General features: G+C 38.8%; 1 protein-coding gene across 10 annotated transcripts in view; it reads left to right on the forward strand.

Annotated features, from left to right (window-relative positions):
* ATP2B2 (ATPase plasma membrane Ca2+ transporting 2) overlaps positions 1-20860 on the forward strand; it is a 429010-nt gene that overhangs the window by 342503 nt on the left and 65647 nt on the right. For all 10 annotated transcript variants that reach the window (XM_054216330.1, XM_054216336.1, XM_054216334.1 and 7 more), the window contains 4 exons: positions 5560-5601; positions 7365-7529; positions 9793-10007; positions 11518-11760. In XM_054216330.1, coding sequence (XP_054072305.1) covers positions 5560-5601; positions 7365-7529; positions 9793-10007; positions 11518-11760 — 665 coding nt within the window. The remainder of the gene's footprint in view (positions 1-5559; positions 5602-7364; positions 7530-9792; positions 10008-11517; positions 11761-20860) is intronic.

The raw sequence follows: 20860 nt of genomic DNA on the forward strand, positions 1-20860 counted from the left end.
TAGAGTTTCTGACATAGCAATACCAAGTACTGAACAAATACTAAGATTTAGTAGTGTCATATCTTATTTAAAGCAACGACATAGGAAATCCTTGAGCCTATTTTAAAATAATTTCATTATAATTGAAAAGAAACACGTAACGAGATTTAAAACTTCAATCCTGCACATTCCGAGTTTGCTGGAAAACTAGGATTTACTATCCCTACATCTGACTGCATGACAGGAACCTGCGTCATCCTGGTTCCAACACCCCGGGTTCAGATTCCTTAGAGACCAGGAACCAGGAAATTAATTATGAATATTTCATTCTCCATTCTTTATGCTCCATAATTCTGCTCTGTGCTGTGTAAAGCAAACATACGCATACAACAAAGTCTTCCCAGGTATTTTCCTCCAGTCCCACTGGAGGCTGCAGTGGGACATCTATGCCCAGTCCCATGAGTCACTGAGCACTAAGTTGCGCATCTGCTGCAGTGCTTTGCCGGATGAGAGCCACCGCTCAGCCAGATGCAGAAATGAGCCCGAGGTTGTTCTAACCTGGTTTCTCTGTTACCAAGTTTTAGTTGCCTGGTAAATAGCTGTTGTGTTTGATCTTAATGCCTGGACTTAATATGGAAATTGAGTTCCATTAAATCAGTGTCTTAAGCAAGTATGTGATTTTCCATCATCTCTCCCATCAGAAACGATAGTTACTGTCCGTGTTTATCTTGGAGTTGAGGTACACATACTCGGTTCTTTTCAGCGCACAAAGTGTAGAAGTCAGGTTTTTGTGCAGCTGAATATATTTTTGCTTTAACTCTTCTGAGGTGAGGCGGTTGAATTAATTCTGCAGATCTTTGATCATCACGGACAGGAGATACTTCCCACAATTCAACTTATCTGATGTTGTGTTCAGAGGAGAACTGAGACTTGGCAAGTCATGTTAGATCTGACTGCTTTGAAATTGGCTGGGAAATTGCCAAAGTCTGGTTTCTGTTCATACTATACATTTTTTTAGTCAGCAGTGACAATGAGTGAGAGAACACTTAAAATGTAGATATGTTTTGAAAGGGATTTGGAGGAAGGAAGGAAGCAGAAAAGTTCTAAAGCAAGGAGACCAAGTTCTTGTAGATATTTTTTTGGTCTGGATGAAATTAATCTTTTCAGTTATGCGTGAGAATTATCCCTGAGGAATGACTGGAGACAAGCATTTTTACCTAAAGTCTAATATCTCTGTGTAGAAAATATCTTCAAATAAGAAAACAATATTATATACTTGAACAGGTACTTAGCTCAGGAAATGCTATTGCTTGTTCCTTGAAAATCACCACATTGGCATTTCAAATAAAATATTGTGATCATCTTGGTTGTCCACATACACTTGACACAAAAGAAGTATTTTGTGTTCAGTCAGTGAGCTTATAGTGATAAATTCATGTAGGTTTGTGACACAGCCTGTTTGTTATCTGCTGTATCAAGGAACTACTACAAGTTCTATTGGTTCTAATAGTTGAGATTAAAATACATAATTGTTTGATGGTCTGTGTTAAAACTATGGACCATATATTAAGTCTTTAGAAGGTCAGATCAGAAAATTATACAGAAAGGTAGTAATTCATGAAAATTCGTCTAATTTTTAAGTGTTGCATTTAGAAAGGTAAATTTTTTAAAAGGAAATATGGGAAGCAGCAATCACTGTTTACAGCTTGCTTACCCCAAATTTGATTTGAAAGGTGAGCTTGTCATTGTCCAGTAGAGCACTACCCGGTTCCTAAATCAGGATTTCCACGTTGGCTTGTTGGGGTTTTTTTTGGCATTTGGTGCTCAGAGAATTTGTTACTTAAAAGTATATTCTGATACAGAAATACCATACTGGATTCAGAGAAATATTTCACATCTACTGGTAATTTTGTCAGTTCTGGCATATGTACGCTACTGTTCAATTTCTGAAAAAAAAGTAAAAAATGCAGTTTTAATATATTTTAAAGTATTTTCTGAATTGTAAGTGAAGTCCTTTAGTGAGCACATAGAGGAATTATCTAAAACTTCCTATTTGATACAGTGGAATCAGATTTAGTCTTTTGTTGTTAACCTGTGTTTTACTAACGCATGGGCTCTGGTATCACACTGCGTGGAAGAACTCCTAATGATTCACTTCGGATACGTTTGACGTCACTTTTCCCCCTATGTATGAATTTGCAACGTGTGTCAGTTCTTACTAGCGGCAGAACATAACGGACTTGGCAGGAAGAGGGCTATAGCTCATTTCTGTTGCAAGATGAGACATTTTGGAAAATCAGTAGGGTGTTTTCTATTTTTTGCTCCATCACAGCACATGAGAACGTAGCTCAGGTAGCTTCTTCGGTTGATTCCAAGCAGTTCCTCCAACGAACAAAGAATTTCTAATGCCGGCAATATGTCTTTGTTATTCTGTCTCATTTGACTCTTCACAAAGAGTCAGTGGGGGCTGGGGGAGTTAAAGGAGAGTCTTGGAAAGTTTGAGGAAATAACTGGATTTTGGGGTAACAACTTTGGCAGTAATGGTGCCATGAGTATTTTCCAAAAGACAGAAATTTTAATAAGGCAAAGGCAACGTGCAAAACTTTTTATATTCAAATTTAATACCTTCAAAGCAACTGCAGAATACAGCTCATTTTAGGAGGCTCAATGTTCTTTTCTAAACCTTCTGATTTTTTATCCTTGCTGAGAAAAGGGGTAAAAATAAACTCAGGTGAATTCCTCCAGATTTCAGGGCCCAAAAAAAGAATAAAAAAATTGCAACAATATGAAAAACATGACAGATTTTTTAAGAACTATTTATAAAAGTATTATCAAAATATTAATAAATACTCATCCTTTTAATGTTTGTAAAAAACGCACAAAGGTCAGAAAGATGGGATAGTATTTTTGGTCCTAGCACTAACTGAAAGGAGAAAGGATTTCTCAGCAGTAGTGATTCTATCATCTTAAGTTCTTTCTTAATTTCTTTCTTCGTTCATAATTTATGTCCAAGTGCAGGTTCAAAGTCATTTGGAACAGGAGGAAATAAATCCTTCACAGCATTCTTTTCTTTATCCTAGTTACGTAAATTACCTACTCTTTGTTATTCTATATAAATAATTGGAATATAAGTTCCTGTGATGACTTCCCCCCCATCCCCCAACAACCTAAGTGCAGGAGCTGCTGAGGTTAAGAATATAGTTCTTAAATACTTCTGTTTACATTGTTGTTACCATTGTCCATTTTGTCTACCGGTATTTTTAGGTAGCCGAGGGAGATGAATTGTTAGCGTAATTCATTACGACAATTATAATACCCCTATTAAATAGTAAATATATAATAAAGGTAAATACCTTGATTTACATAGAAAAATGGTGTATTTTGTGTTTGCCAGTTATGAAAGTCATGGTTTTGGGGATTGGTTTTTGTGTTTTGTTTTGGTTTTGTAGGTTGAAGAATCTTCAATTATACTGCTTTAAGGGTTGGAATTGTATTCTGAAAAAGGAACTATAGAACAGGACACAGAGCAGACTGTCTGCTCTCAATTAACGTTTTCCAGACCTTAAGGAAGCCTTTACCCTCTAGCCAGAAATCAGAATCTCTAGAGATGTTTTATGTCTTCCACTAACTTTATTAAAAACCATTCTAAGAAAAATAGCCATTAGGCAGATAGCAAGTTCAACGATGCGCTGTATGCAGGAATTTTTAAGCAGATTTCACAATGAAAACGAACTTGGTTTTATTCAGGTTCATAGATTCATGTATCATGCCAAACGTAAGTCTTTGGAAGGTAGGTACCGCCTTTTTAAAAGTCAAACCAGGACAGGTGAGAATAGAGTTAGAAATACAGACAAGCAGTTGATGCTAAATGGTTTACTTCTGCATATTTTAGTATGCTGAGTGCTGAGGTGATTATATCATAGAATCACAGAATGGTTGGGTTGGAAGGGACCTTAAAGCCCACCTAGTGCCACCCCCTGCCCTGGGCAGGGACACCTCCCGCCAGCCCAGGTCGCTCCAAGCCCCAGCCAACCTGGCCTTGAACCCCTCCAGGGATGGGGCAGCCACAGCTTCTCTGGGCAACCTGGGCCAGGGGCTCACCACCCTCACAGCAAAGAATTTCTTCACAATATCTCATCTACATCTCCCCTCTTCCAGTTTGAAGCCATTGCCCCTCGTCCTATCGCTACATGCCCTTGTAGCAAAGCATCCTCTCCTTTACTGTAGTTCTGTGCTTCTGAATTTCTCAGTGCCTGGAGCCTGTTAGCGTGGGGTGAAGTGGAAGTGTTACAGTGAGAAATTTGTGACTGATTTGGCCATTTTTGCTCTTTCTGAGGGGGAAGTTTTTAGTGATCTCCCAATTACTGAAAATACAAACGTGCAAGAAACGCATCTTACCCTTTTAATTTTGCTACAATTCATTCACAGCATAGAGTGAAGAAATTAATACGTATGTTGATGCGTAACTTCTGCTGCTTTGTTGTGCATGTCAGTGCCAGCCGTATTATCACAGGAAGTCGGAAGAGCGGGATTTAACTGTTGTATTTTTTTTAATAAACTTTAATGATACATTTCTTAGTAGAATGTGTCAACAATCCTGCAAAGTTGTTTTAACAATTGATTTGCCTTAGCATTATTTTTTGATTGGGCATTATACATAACTACAAAAAGAGAATGGCATCAATTCTGAATGTATTATTTATAAAACTCAAGTAGCCTTTTCCGTAAGATAAATTCATGTATCTCTATGAAAGTTTCAGGGAAAGGAAGAAATTTTGAATACATTTGAAATTGTGTACTGGTTATTTTGAATATCCAAATTTTGTACGCTCTGATTTGTATTTTGCCATTTTTATTTCATACGCACTTTCAAATGGTATATTTTCAGTTTAAAAAAGCAAATAAGAACTTTGGTATGGCAAGACTATATGTAGCTAAAATACTAAATTGGAAATTCCAGATGCGCTTGGCAAATCTTTCTTTAGGATAAGTCTTGAATATAGGATGATCACTTGGTACTCGTATTTACAGGGCTAACTTGCTAGATAATACAACCAAGGGAGGAAGATGTCATTTTAAAATCATCTGATTTACATTTTTGTTTATTTATATTTATTAACACGATCTATATTTTGTCCTAATTTACTAAAATAATGAATTTAATCCTGGAGTACATTAAGGAAGTAATGCTCTATACTGGTGTGTACCAAAATCATGCCTGTGCGATTTTTTAAGCTCTTTGAAAGTTCAGTTCAGGATTATTATTTAATCGTACTTTCCACTTTTTTTTTATATTAGTTTCACCCTCTTAATTCATGCAGTTTGCTCAAAAATATATCCAGATGTTTAGTATTTTACATGACAACATTGAACTTGACTGCAGTTCCTCGAATGTGTCGAGCTATGTTGTCCGTGCTGCTAAGTAGACATACGATAACAATGGCTACTGATCATAAATGAGTATCTGTAACACGCTCATTACTTTTGTCTGCCCTTTTTATTTAAATTCCCATTTTCATGTTCTGTCTTGGGTGAAGATTGTTTACTGTCTGTTGTCTGTTGAAATTTTTCATCATATAGGCAAAATGCAGGATGGGAATATGGAGAACAGCCAGAACAAAGGTAATCTTCTTTCATATTAAGGAGGTTGTGGATTTTATTTTTAGCATGTAGTGAAATTCTGTTAAAAAATAAAATGGAAGTTTGTGATTTGTGCCTGTGTGTAAAAACGGCCCTATTGTTTTAACAGAATGTTAAAAAAAAAAAACCCAGAAAACGAAACCCAACAAAAAAACCTACCAAAGAGATTGCAACTTACAGAATTTTGATATGTTAGATATTCAGGGTGGGAGAAGATCAGTATTTCTAATAAGGTGTTTATAGACGACAGTTTCGTGTCAAAAGGTCATTTGAATTCATTTTTCTTGTGCAAGTTTTGTATGCTCTGTATTGTTAGTGAACTTCCAACCCTATTTTTGATATGTCTTGTCATCGTTGGTGTTTAGTGGCGTTGTACAGACGTATTTGCTTTCGCAGGGAGAAGGTAAAGCAATAACAACAGGAAACCTTAAAGCCAAGATGTTATTTAGCAACGTAGAAGCGTATTACAAGGATAAATAACAGGAAGATTAAGAATCTTAGGGGTTTCTTATTTAACGTACAATCTCAGGAAGAAATTGAAATAGATATTTTGCTTTCTCTGAAGCAAAGTCACGGTTCTGTTTTTATTATGAGAGACTCCAACTATCATTATTTTTTTGAGTTATGCCAAATAAGCAAATTAAACTATAACTTGCTCTTCTCAGGTAATTCGAAAGATTGCAAAGGTGGTGGATCAGAAACTGAATAGATAAACTCATTTGTTAATGGTACAAAACTATTAAATAAAATTATATTAAATGAATACGTTTTAAGGTCAAATAAACGAATTAGATTTCCAGGTCAAATAAGCAAGGTTTTGTACAATCTGTTCACGAATGTCAAAGCAAAGCTCTTTCATCTCATTCTATTTAATTTACTTACGTCTGTTTTCAATACGAAACAGACACATACACATATATAAACTGGAATGTCATTGCTTTTAAAAACATGTCTTTCTCTTTGATACTAAAATAAAGTTTCCTTATATTAGCATTAGCATTCTGTCAGGAAAGGATGGTTTAGCCTTTAAATTCTGTGTGTGTTTGTGGGAGAATGATCATCTGACCTGATGGTTTTGTTACTTGGACCCTGAACGCTAAGGAAACTTTTGCAGCCTGGTATTGTCTAGAATAGTGGTTCACAACGTGTGGCGCGCTGGTCGCTGTGTGCCCACGCAGTCGAGAGCAGTGGTGTGTGGATCATCTGCGGAGCCACATTGCCTTCAAAACGTTTTCATTAAAAGTTTTATTATAAAGGTGCGTTGTAATCTATGAGACGTACCAAAATCCGGAGAAATACAGACCTTCTGTTTGCCAAAGCACTTGAGATCTGCTATTCTAGGAGTTCCCGCAGTACCAGTGCACTGTTACTTGCCAAGTAATTTGCAAGACATTAAGTGATATATATGTGTATAACGCAGAATTTCATTGGTGGTTTGAAAAACAAATAAATAAATAAACCCCAGTGGTTTTCATGGTAGTCGACAAAGGGCGCGTTACATGTCCCCGCGTGTACGGAGCGCACAGGGGTGGGGGTGGACATCCCTGGCCCTGCAGAGCCCCCGGGGTCCCGCGGAGCATCTCCCTGCCGTAGGCGCGAAGCGTAGGTCTGCGCCTAGTTACACTCATCTGCGTTGCAGCCAGCCCCTGCAACAGGTGTCGCTGGTTGTATTCAGTAAGTATCAACGGTAAGATGAAAAGAATGAAGAATCGTTGTGGAGTAACGGTCTTGTTCTGCGTTATTAGCCAAGCAGCAGGATGGGGCTGCTGCCATGGAGATGCAGCCACTGAAGAGTGCGGAAGGGGGAGAGGGAGATGACAAAGACAAGAAGAAATCCAACATGCACAAGAAAGAAAAATCCGTTCTTCAGGGAAAGCTGACCAAGCTGGCAGTCCAGATAGGCAAAGCAGGTATGACTGGATAACTGACTGAATCGCAGTGTGTTATACTAGCAACAAAAGGTTTTAGAACAAATGACTCTTAGAAGGGATAGGCCTTTCTTACTGCAATAGTTAGAAATGGGTCATCGTAATGCTCTTCTAAGGATAGTATGTGGTATTGAAGATCTTTTATTCTTCTAAAACCCACTTTGACTGTCAAGCAACTGGAAGCTTTGGGCAACTCGGATTGTAATGAATATTTGAATCAAAATGAAAGGTAGCTTTTCTCATAGGCAATATTCCCAAGCGCAGTAATTACATATTTAATTTCCTCTCCCCTTAGAACTTCTGAGTACATGGTTTCAGAATCTGTAATATCATCTCAAAATATCACTCACACAGTATTTTCCTCTTACGGATTCTGAAATCATTCTGTTCTCTTAATATCCATGTTCCTGCTTTCTACCCAAATATGACACATCTGCTGACTCTTGTAGCCAGCACCATCTGGTCCCTGCTGTTACAAGTAGCACTTCTTCTCCAACATGGAGGTAGAAAGTGAAAAATCTTTCATGATGACATAATGTTCATTAGGTTCATTTTTCTAGTGGTATTAAAGAGATCTTTATCCAGATCCTTGGCTGAGGCCCTACAACAGAATCCTAACTTTACATCTGTTCAGTCTCCTTTGTCCGTCTTTACCAGTCTGATTTTTGCCCCTGCTATTCCTTCTCATTCCTTTTTAAGTTCCTTACCCTTAGTTGATCATATAACCCCATGATGCCACTTCTGTCCCTTTGCCTGAACAGTGCATGACTCGGAATCGATGGTTGTCGTCTCTTTAATATCCAATTTCGTGCTTAGCCCACCTTCATGTTCCTCAAGCTTCTCGGCTTTGTTTCTAGTTGTGCAACAGTATGCATTGATATAAAAACACGTCATTTCTCATGATCGTTAATTTCTTAGATTAAGTACCTTTCTACGCTGCCTACTGTCTTTGGTATTTTGGCAGGCATGTGAATATCACATTTAAAGTAATTTTATAGGGATTTCTAACCATAATGTGGCAAGAAATATGAATTAAATTAATTATTCATTGCCTCATTTGTTTTTTCTTCATCATTGGGCAATCTGTGGGGATGTCTTGCATTGCCATGAGTGTTTGCCTGTACAATATTTTAATGGATTTTCCTTTATCCTCTGGCATTTAGCAGTGTCCCCGACTCCTCTGTTCCCTATCAACCTTAGCATCCTTCAGCTTACCAATTTCTTTTTTTTTAACTTGAGTCAAGGCATGAAATTCAGACCATTCCCCTTCTACTGTATGATCTCATTAGAGAGAAATCAATTTATTTTGAAATGCAGGCTTAACTGCTTCATAGAAACCGGCCAAAGAGCAGTAATCATAGCAAAGCGAAATAGATGGTCTAATGGAGTTTATATTTGTATACTCAAATCCAGGAACAAAATTGTGGAGGAGGAGTGCTACCTTAGCAAAGTCTGTGTCATTGGGAGAGCGTATTAAGTCCCTGGGATCTTTTGTGAATTCTGTTCAATATTAGTGGTGTCTCTGGTGCTATACTGTCAGTGCTGTACCTCTTTTGGGCCTCTCCTTATAAAAATATGCACTCTTTGCATACGTCACTTCGAAAAGGGAGACTTTGGAAACACTAGGATTTATTGCATTTTTCAAGAAAAACAATCAAAAACTGTTCTGTGGACGATTCTGCCGTATTGCCTCATTGTATTCCACCAGACATTAGGAGGGCTTTTCTAAAATATTTTATACAGCAGCATAAACTACAGGAGACTGCTTTTCTCAAGCCTCTTAAGATAAGCTTGTTTAAAAGGAAGATGAGCGTTTGTATATGGATAGACCAGTAATTTGTAAAGGGTGGAGGTTAAAAGGACAGATAAATGTTGTACCAGGAAAAGTAATGTACTAAATTGAAAAAACTTGGCTTAAGCAACAGTGGAAATCCTGCTGAAATAGGCTGACTGAGAAGCTTTAAAGGCAGTAGTAAGATGGTGCTTAAAAATTAATGCGTTGTGTTTCAGCTGTTCTGTAGAATTCAGTGTTTCCTTATTCACTGGAATGTACGGCGTTGTAAATGCAGTATAGTAATGTTTTTTCTACATTGTAAAATTGATCATTATCGTCGTTACTGGTACCGGTGAAAAATGTCACATAGAGTAAGAAAATACTTCAATATCAAATTCAAATGTAAATATCTAATTGGGGATGATTTTAATTGTGTTTTGGTTTATAGTAATTGATTATTTCTGTTTTCAGGTTTGGTGATGTCTGCCATCACTGTAATCATTTTGGTACTGTATTTTGCCATTGACACGTTTGTGGTCAACAAGAAACAGTGGCTGCCCGAGTGCACTCCCGTCTACGTTCAGTATTTCGTTAAATTCTTCATTATTGGTGTTACTGTACTTGTGGTCGCTGTTCCTGAGGGACTTCCACTTGCTGTCACTATTTCTCTGGCTTATTCTGTAAAGGTAAGAAACATTAAAAACAATTACGGGAGAAAAGTGCTGTTCAGCTGAGTTTGCTAGTGCTATTCTTCAGGTTTTATCAGGTGTGAGGAAAGTTGGCCTGCAAATTAGCGTGCTCAAAATGTTAATGAGAGTGGAATTTCTTTAAAGCAAAACTTTGCTTTATAGTGAAAGTATTTCTGACAAAAATGCAAATACATGTGTATTCTAATACACATCTTTAAAACTACACAGTGCAGGAATATCAAACAACAGAAACACCTACTTAGTTTACACGGTTGCCAGGAATTTATTGAGCAGAATTTACTATAAGAATAGTCCCATCCTTTGGTACAGAATAACTGTGTCTTCAGATATTCTTATGCAGTAGTACGGAGTTTTGGCATGGGTTTGAAGTCTTCAGGAACGCTTCTAAAGGAAATGGGAGTTTCACTGGAGCTTTCGTGTACTTTTCTTAAATGCAGATGCAGTTATTTGTAGCCAATGTAAATTATTCTATTAGTAAATTAAAGAGGATTAATATCCTGGATTTGTGGATTACTCCGTTACATACCTAGGAGTTTTCTCAGATTGTTATAGCGATTTAGTCAGCTGGGCCTTATTTAAACGTTCTGGGAATCTCAGATGAAGATTTTGTAAAGTTTATTTCCATTTAGTATGTAAGCAAATTGGCATACGAACATTAGGAAGGAATAGCTTGATTTACACGTAGCCAAACATCATTATTATTAGGAAAAAAGAACGCGTCTGGAGCATGGGATTTTGCTAATAAAGGCTGTAGCTGCTTGTAAAATATTTTCCTGTTTTCCTGGTGTCCTTCATGCGACACATGCAGCATGTACGTGTGGATCTGGATGTGCGGTGTCAAACTGCAGCACAGCTTTGTGTCCAGATGGTGATACTGTGCCCTGTGAGTGTAAGAGTGTCTGAAAGTAACCGACAGGGACCGGGCACAGGATTTTTTAAGTACTGAAAACATATAAACAAGGATAAACAAGTATTTCCAGGATGGCTGTGCATCTTGTGAAGAACACGTGCTGCGGCGTGGAGTTCTCTACAATGGTGGTTGTTTTGTGGCTGGGGGGTTTTTGTTTGTCAGTTTCTTTCTTCTTCCCCAAAACGTATAGTCCCTCTGGGTGCTGCAAGACAACATCCTGGCATTGGAAATCGTATTAAAAAACCCTCTAATATTTACTATAATTATACTGTTTAAAAAATCATGTTATCTTCAGCTTCTTTAAGCTGGCTGTTCTAGCTATTCCTTAAAATGTATAAATACTGCAAAAAATTGTGGAATTATGTTGGTGTATCAAAGGTGACATTATTTCAGGGATGCTCGCTGCGTGGCTGGCTGTAACTAGGGTTTGGGTTATGGGTCCTGATTAAAAGTCTAGTTTAGAGAGCATTATGTTCTAATGAACAAGACTAAATAGATACTTTTTTGCTTTTTATAACTGGTGTTAAAAATCATTCAGGGCAATTCTTGAAGACTTTTTATTTTGCTTTTTCTCAGAAAATGATGAAGGATAACAATCTGGTCCGCCACTTAGACGCTTGTGAAACTATGGGTAACGCTACAGCCATCTGCTCTGACAAAACAGGGACCCTGACGACCAACCGGATGACGGTGGTCCAGGCCTACGTTGGTGATGTCCACTACAAAGAGATCCCTGACCCTGATTCTGTACCCGCCAAAACCCTTGATTTGCTGGTTAATGCAATTGCTATCAACAGTGCTTATACTACAAAAATTCTGGTAAGTAGGCTTTTCCTGTCAATAAAATGAAATGTAGCAGAAGGAGTTGTAATCTTTTTAAGTGTTGTTAATTCCTTCGCATCTTGTTGTTGATTATGAAGGATTAAATACTGGTGAGGTCCTCAAAATAACAGGTGCTGTAAAAACTATGTATTTTTATGTTTTTCTTTTAATAATACGGATGTAACTGTAAGTACAAGACCAAGTACCATTTCAAAAACTCTTGCTGCTGTTGGACTGGGATGGCCCGGTTTCAGTGCAGGTAAATTTGCCAACACAGCTAGTTTTCACTGAGACTTCATACATGTAAAGTTATTTTTGTGTGTCGAAGAACTTTCAGTTAATTCTCAAATAGGTCAAATTGGATTGGTTAAATCAGCGAGGTTAATGATCTTTATTCATTCTGGTTTTAAGTGAATTATGTCAAAGAAGGGTTTTATTGAGTCTCTTAAGGAAGGCAGAATGGAAATACCATGTTTGCTTGTGGCATTAGGTTCTTCCGTACAGAGCTAATTAAGAGGCTGAAAACTTTTGCAATTCCAATAGATTTGTTCTTTGAAAGGTCAAGCTTAATCTTATTATTGCAGAACAAATACATATTTTTTTTTAGTTTATGAATTTATGCATTATCCTTTTTATAGCTTCGTGCTGAGCTGCGGAATATAGTCTTGCATGCACTTCCTGTTTGTTTTAAAAGCAGCCTTTTCAAATACAATCACAGAAAAGAACTGGTGAAATGCTACTGAGTGCTGGAGCGTACATTTCCTTTAATTCGTGCCATGTCAATATCTGGATATTAGTAGCAATCAGCTTGAGCCGCCTCCTGCATCATGAGCGGGCAGGGGCTCACGCAGATCCTGCGGCAGCTGGGAGGGATGCTGTCGGTCGCCCCCTCCCCGCGGAGGTTGGCAGGAATGGAAGGAGGGCCTTCTGCTCGCGGCGGGGTCAGCGCAGGTGCCGTGGAGTAGCTCCGTCCACATGTTTTATGGCAGCGGCTTTTTGGAATCTGATTTGCATATTTGTCAGTTAGCAAGAATATTTTATTATTAGTGGGTAAATCGTGCTCTCATAAATCAGTATGGGGTTTTATGGGGGAGAGGAACAAATACATTTGATTGCTGGGGAGAGGAACATACATCTGAGTTATTTTAATATTGTTACAGCCCAAGTAAGGTTAGGCTCTTCTGTGGAAAGAGAAATAGAATCAAACCAATCCTCAGCACACAGGCTGGGATTAAGTCAATGTAATACAGACAAATTGGGATGAAGGGGAATAGGTAGCTGTGTGAGTTTGTGTTTGTGTAACTGCTGCCGTGGTAATGCTGCCAGCGTCGGCCCTGGCTGTCACTGTGGAGTTCGACTCTGGGAGGGCTTTCAGACAACGTGACCAATGTTGGCAGAATTCTCCCCATTCCCAGGATGTGGTGTTAAGGGATATGGTGTAAGGGAGAACTTTGTAGAGTGGAGATGATGGTTGGACTCGATGATCCCAAGGGTCTTTTCCAACCTAAACGATTCCATGATTCTATGAGCCAAGGCGGAGGGCAGGCAGGTTGGTTGGTGGTGAACTCAGGTGTGACTGGCAGAGCAGGACTCAGAGTCAGCTGTGCTTCATTTGACTTACATTTTGCTGTTCATTTTGAATGCTTGAGATCAAACGCGGTAACGAAGTGTTTCTGTCCAGTCCCCACGCCAGCTGGCCCTCTCTGAGCCTCAGCACAGCTCTACGTTTCTGAGTAAGGCATGGGAAGGCATCAGGCTTTCCGGAGTGATGCATCTGTAGTATCAAGTTTAATATTCTGTCTTTCTCTTGTGGTAATAGTTTCATTTGACTGAAAAATCTCTGGTCAGTACTAGTTCTAAAATTTCACTTTGGTATCATTATAATTTTGAATTTTTTTTTCACTCTGGGTTGGCTTCATTGCTTCTTGTTAAAATTAGTTACGTGTGACTATTAAAAAGAGTCAGTATTTCACCACTTCAGTTCTTTTTTAACTTTGCACAGAGACTGATTCTCTGTAAAATTGATAAATGGGTGAAATCCCCTGGAAATCACCTCTGTGCTGGATGCGTATCAGAAGACTACTTGAACTTACCTGTGTAAAATTAATGGTGATTTTTTAGCATCGCAAGATCAAGCCTTGTGATATGGACACCACGAGAATAACAACTCCAGTATCAGAGGAGTTCATTTTATTCATTGCTTATAACAAGCTTAAGCTAAAGTTTAAGATACGAGGTATTGTTCCATAGCCCTCATTCATTTTAAATCATTAATAAATGCAGTAAAAAATACGTGAGGGAGTTGTTTCCAGGATGAAGTGCACAGAATTATTTTTCTAGCTGCTAATAATGAATACATACTTGTGCACTCATTCTCAGAGCATATTTAATCAAATTGTGAGTATCAGCTCAAACCCAAAGGGCATAAGTGTTATGTCGCTAAGATTGAATTTTACATATTCTATTTTTAGTTATCTAGTTATGCGTATGCTGTAAATTGCGCTTTGTGTGAACTTCTGTTCAGAATGGTCACATATGGGACCATAAAATTAGTCAACATGCTCTGCTGAATGAGAAATATTCCCTCTTGCATTGTCTTTTGATTAAGGGGCAATTGAACCATTGATAAAAATATAAAAAGAAAATAATATCACTGCTTGGGATAAAAGATTTGAATTTCCCTGAGAAATTAAACACAAATTATTCCAACTGAACAATAGCGTCATTAAACATCGTTCTTTTTAATGCTTTCCAAGGATGAAGTTAGTGGCTGAGCTGCTTTTGCATTCCATTAGCTTCAGAGCAACTTTAGTGCTGCTTTTACGCTGTTTATGTGAAGCTGTTCTCCAGGAAACCTTTCTTTTCCAGTATTCATGTTTTAGATGGCTTTCCCACATGGAAGTAAAAATTAGACTTCATACATTTGTGCATGTGAGCTGTGAGGAGGACTGTAAAGCATCTCTGGCTCCGAAAACAAAATTTGTGTTTTGGGAAAACTTTGGTTGCACTTGGAGCCGAAGTACGTTGATCTTGAACATCATGGAGCAATAGTGAAACGGGGACTCTAGATACCAAAACTAGCGATTTGAGCTCTTCTGTCGAGCTCCTGCTTGCATAAATTGAGTTTTAATTAGAAAGTATTTCTTCTTCTTCTAATTTTCTGCAAACTGCCAGAGGGCATAGGTGACATGCTTGCTGGATGGGTATAATGTGTTCTTATTAAGAAAAGATCACAATTAGTATTTAGTTGAGTGATTTTCAGCTCCAGTGGAAGAGACCCAGCTGAACCCGTTACTGTTAGGATGTAACACAGGCATTTCATTTGGTACTCGATAGGTGCCGAGGGAGCAAAAAAAGCTATTTATGCCTGTATTAGGGGAATATCTGGGTCTGCATCAGGAGGACTGTTTTCGGTTCTGACGACCTGGAGTATCGTTTTACTGCATTTGCACAGTATGTGGCACAGGGTAGCAGCATCCTTTAACTGACAATTTTGAAGGAAAAAAGACAGAGATGTCACAGGAAAGAGCAAAACATTGACTTCCTTGCACAGCTTCTGCCAACTTAGGAAATGAAGTGAACACGTTAGTCTATGCATTAGTAAATATTAGTCGAATAATGAATGTGACCTTGTAAAACCTTTGGAACAAAAAGGCCTTATCGGATAATACCAGAAGGGTGAATGAAGCCAAAAAAAGAAAAAAAAGAATGTAGACAATTTTATTGCAACCAGAACAGAGAAAGCAATGTTTCCTGTGAATTGTATGGTAGAAGAACAGCTGCATATGATATTATAACATCTGTCTCAGAAAATAGTGAAGTTACCAAGGTTACTGACAGCACCTGAATTCCAACCACATTCGTACCACAGCCCTAGGTGAGGGAGGGCCTTCACTCTGTGCTCAGACAGACCCCTCCTCACAGGGCTGGCGTTGAGGGCCCCAAACAACCCCAGCAGGGAGGACAGGGGTTCCCCAGGAGGGGTTTTTTCTGGGGGAGAGCCATGGTTATCCTCCAGCGGAGAGCCATGGTTATCCTTCAGGGGAGGGCCATGGTTATCCTCCAGGGGAGAGCCATGGTTATCCTCCAGGGGAGAGCCATGGTTATCCTTCAGGGGAGGGCCATGGTTATCCTTCAGAGGAAGGCCGTGGTTATCTTCCACGGGAGGGCCATGGTTATCCTCCAGGGGAAGGGCCATGGTTATCCTCCAGGGGAAGGGCCATGGTTATCCTCCAGGGGAGGGCCCCGCTGAGGACGCAGGCTGGCTGCAGGGCTGTTGGCACATAGCAGTGGGATGGAGCTGCAACATAGGCTCAGCCATTAAGATTTACTAGAGGAGAAGGGAGGTGTAAATTCACCTTCTTGCTTTGTGTAATTACTTTTTTCTGAATATATCATGAAGGATTTTATTAAAATAAGCAGAACAAAATTTCTAACTTCTCTATACTGTGAGGGGTTCAAGAGATTTTGGCACAGAATTTTCTTGTTAGGAAAAAATAATTCTTTTGACTGATTGTCTGATACAGAATACTGGAATGAATGCACTTCATTCTTTCTTGGAGAAAAGGGGTTTGGGGGAGGCTGGCAGAGCAGGTAGGTAACCTGTAATGTATGAGAACCGTAAGAAGAAATGACATTCTGCACAACAGCTGCTTTGCAAGAATAGATGAAAGTCCACTGTGGGTACTGAGGACGTGGATGTAGTAGCCAGGTGAAGGGTTCTTTTTATTTGTGAGGAATATATTTGCATCCAGAAGAAGTACAGCTGTCTGGGTTGTTGGGAGACATAATGTTCCTGTCAGAAATGGTCTTTAAAAAGGTGTGCAAAGTCCAAAATACACTTCTCTCTTATGGGTTCTTTTTAAAAAAAATCAAATTTGAAAACTGGATTTCATTTATGAAATACAAGAATTAATCTTGTCTATTTTTTAATTTTTTTGATTGGATGAAGAAAATTGTCTCAAGAGTAATATGTATACACACACACATATCATTTAGCCAACAGAAATTTACTGTCATTTCCTTTCATCTTTCGTAATTCCATCACTTTAATATAGCAAGGCCTTCTTGAAAACAACTTTAAAGTTGTTTTGGGGAGTATGGGTATTTGAAAGTTTCTTATGGAATAGTTTAAAAACTTGAGAAGCAGTAGGTTTGTTTATGGATTTTTCCATACATTTCCCCACATTAATGTATAACGTTATCAGTGATGGGAAAGAGGATTGAAATGCCGTATCTTTTTAACAGCAGTTGCTTGCAGCTCTCAATTCCTGTCTGACAAAGCGTAGGCCTTTCCTTTTATCTGTCTATGTAGGTGTACTTATGTGCCTGTTTATTCATATGAAGTCTTGTTTTCAAAATGGAATGGAAGGAGACCCTAGGAAAGATAGTTTATTTCATTTCTTACACAAAGCTCAAAACCCAGTAGATCAGATTGTGCTACACCTATCAAGACAAAACCAGCAGAATTCATATTTCCTGAGGAAACAGCAAAAGAGCCAGTGCTTCATTGTAGCTGCCAGCCAAGGGCAGTCGTGCTAAATGAAATTGCTATTGAATGTCACTAGAATTCTCCTCTTTGTTCGGAGGAGGACCATAAGAGAATAGCTTTTATCCTCCAAATGGCATTTTTAGTTATTTTGGTATTTGAAATTGGAAAGATGTTTTTGCTCTAAGGTATGGTTTTCTTAAAAACCTATTCTCGAGCTCATTGTTTATTGTGTTAAAATGCAGATAAAATTACCATTTGTTTTATTGTATGTGAAGGTTCAGATCATCTCTTCTTTTATCCAGATAAGTTCACCCATTGCTGCTAACAGTGTTCCAAGTTAAAATAGATACTTAAAAAACACCCCAAAACCCCAACAAAAACATATGCACAAAAAATGAGGACAGGGATGGGGACAGAAGTGTTTAAAAAAAAAATGAATAAGGATAGATTGAGGAAAGTTTTCATTTATGATAACATTAAATGACAACCCAAGTAAATGGCCTGGCCTAAATTCTGTTTTATTCCTTCTGTAGTTCCCTCCCATTAACATTAAGCCGCAGATACAACTGGCGGCTCCCGTTGTTGACTTGAAGCCTGTGGAGAAGATGAGGGGTTTATCAGCCAGACGGGGCAGTTGCCAGTCAAGGCTGATGGCCCATAAGAAAGCGGGTCAGCTCTGGGGAGGAAGAGGCAGTGGAAGAAGGAGTGAGAACTGCGGAAAGTGGAATGTCACAGTGAGGGCACATTGAGGGGTAAAAAAGGTGAAACTGGAACCTAAGGAGGAAAGGTGGTTGTAACTTGGCAGCAGCGGAGTTTGCACATTGTCTTCACAGCGTGCTCCCCCTCGGCGACTGCGCGGCTTTCCCTGTTGCACCCGTCGCGTTTTCTCCACGTACAATTGCAGGCTTTGTCGACGGGGAGGTTTGCGCTGGTAATTTGGGAACAGAAGGGTTTAAGTGAATTCTGTCTCTGAGCAGAGACCATCCTTTGTCATGGTTTTCTTCCCTCTGCTTTCTTTCCTCCGGGCAAGGCTCAAAAATAAATTCAAAGTTTAGATAATGTGTCAAGATTTCAGTACCTTATGTTTTAAGGTTGAGAAGGGTGGGGAGGAGGAGGCGTGCTGTTGGACAGCCATTTTCTGTAAGGATAGAGCTGTGGAAGGTTTTATCCTTAGGTAGCAATCCCGGAAATCAGTATACAGTGAGAAACATGAATTTTTGTGACTTAGCCCATGTAATGACACTAGACTGGCTTGTTGTCAGTGTCGTCTGGCTTTGGATGAGGGGGGCAAGAAGGAGGAGCCGACAGGCTTGAATTGTCTTCCCGTACTGTCACGGTGGAATGCATTTGAAATGGCAAAATCCTCTACTTCTAGTCCACTCAAAGCCATCCAGAAAATATCACAGGAAAATATATCAAGGGGAGCATCCTCAGCCGGCAGACTGACAAACTGTTGTAAAAATTCAAAGATATTAATTTTTTCGCTGTCTGAAAAAGAACAAGTGGATTTGTATCAACTCACAAATCTCTGTGCCAGGTTTTAGTTTGTGTTGTGCAATTTTAGGGGTACAGTAAGTTACTAAATGTATGATAAAAGGAGAAACGCAGGAAAATCTGCCTTGCAGCAAATCATGCAGAAAATGAATGCGTGATTTCCAGGGTGGCATCTCCCAACTCGGTAGGGTCAGTAAGGCTGACTTAGGAGCCAGGGAAGTTGAGGATAGTCCTGTAAGTCTTCTGTTGGCCGCTTTCAGCACATTAGTTTGGTGATGGAAATTTGTCAAACTTGTACATGCTCTTGTTTTTGAAGTGCTCAGGTGATGACGTGAAAATATTGTCTGGAGCGTCTCTGAGTCTCCAGCTAAATGGTGCGTTTGGTACATTTAAAATTAAAAATTTGATTTGATTGAAATTCTATTGAGCTGATTTCTAAAAAATCTGCGTGCTTTGTAAGAGTTTTTACTTCATAGGCAAAATTATTACCATTATAGGCAAATTTATCTCTTTATCTCAATTTCTGTATTTTGTTCCCAGTCTTATACAACTGCGTGATGTAGATATACATTACAGATGGGACCAGACAATGCAGGTCAAAGTCTCTTTCTATATATAAGCAAGACAATCATGACTAAAAAAATCCCCAACATTATTTTCTTTAAACATTTTTCATAAAGTCCTTGGTAAGCATTTCCTCTGAATAAGCTAGGCAGGAATAAAACAACCTATAGCGTGCATAGTATTTACTGTGTAAATAATAATTATTAGAGATAATAGATCATGTAGTTAATTGTCTCTGCTTCTAGGAATGGTAATTAGCAGAGAGTTTTGATCTTCACACATCACTTCCCGTTGAAATTTTATGTAATAAGAGCTACAAATATAGCTTTTCTTACTAAATTAGCTACTGAGTTAATAATTGAAATAACTGTGTTTAGAAAAGCCTACTTGCATGTGTAAAGCATAGGACATGTTATTATCCCGCTCGTGCCCTTTCTGCCGTCGGGGTACAGGGGCTTTGTCTTGATAGCAAAAAGCTTTTTTTTTTTTTTTTTTAATAAAGTCTCCTTTTTCAGAGTTGTCTGTGAGGAGTGGAATGGGATCAGCTGCCCATAAAGCTTCTTGGCAGTTGTCTGTGGGATGGATTTACCTAAGCAAAGCGGGATTAGGAAGATGAGAGCAGGGCCCCGCAGTAAATCTGCTGCTGACAGCGCGGTACTCGCTGGGGCGCTGCCGGTTGTCGTTAGTGGCCAGGCTGTCGGAGGCAAGGCAGGATTCCCCACAACATGGTAGAGAAGGTGAGGGAAATGCACTCAGATGGAGCTCCTTCTTTCACTGAAGTTCTCATTGTACAGTAATAGTAAATGAACTTGGCCCTAGGAGGAGTGCAGCTCCCGACATCTCTTTTCCATAGTTCCAAGCATCCTTTTCTGCCAAAGAACGGGGTGACGGTCCTGCCTCAGCAACAAATGAACATAGGAAGATGCATAAATGAAATAACCCTGCCATGTAGAATGTAGCATGACAGATAATTCCCATACTAGCTAAACGTTTCTGATAGAGTTAAATGATATTTCTTTATTTCCTTTCTCCATGTGGCAGAAAACATGTTAATTATAACCTTCTCCATACTGGCCTTCTTTGCTTTCACAGTTTGGTAACTGCAGATTCCATTTATTATTTATTATTCCCATTGGAATAAATAATTACTGCAAGATTATAAACAGGACTGACAGTCGCTTGGAAGGTTTTTGTTACCATAATATCATTTACCACATTAGTTTTTATTTTTCCTGCTTGCTTGTATGAAAATGAGTAAATTAGATTTTTATCTTGCTATGATGCAACAACTGTTTTTCTTATTACCTTGCATAGGATTTTCTTGTACGTTATTTATCTTACTTTCGTGTTCCTATTTTCCACTCCTCTTGCACTGGCGTAAGATGATTCACTTACAGGAATCGCTGCCAGCAGTTTCCAAATACACGTTGGTGAATGCAGGCTTTGGAAGTCACGTTTCCTGTAAGGTATTCCAAAGTGTTTTCATCTAGATATATAAATATTGCTTATTGTTGTCTGATCATTTTTAGGACCTAATTTTTTTTTTTT

Source organism: Rissa tridactyla, chromosome 10 (genome assembly GCF_028500815.1).
Source record: "Rissa tridactyla isolate bRisTri1 chromosome 10, bRisTri1.patW.cur.20221130, whole genome shotgun sequence".
NCBI lineage: Eukaryota > Metazoa > Chordata > Aves > Charadriiformes > Laridae > Rissa > Rissa tridactyla.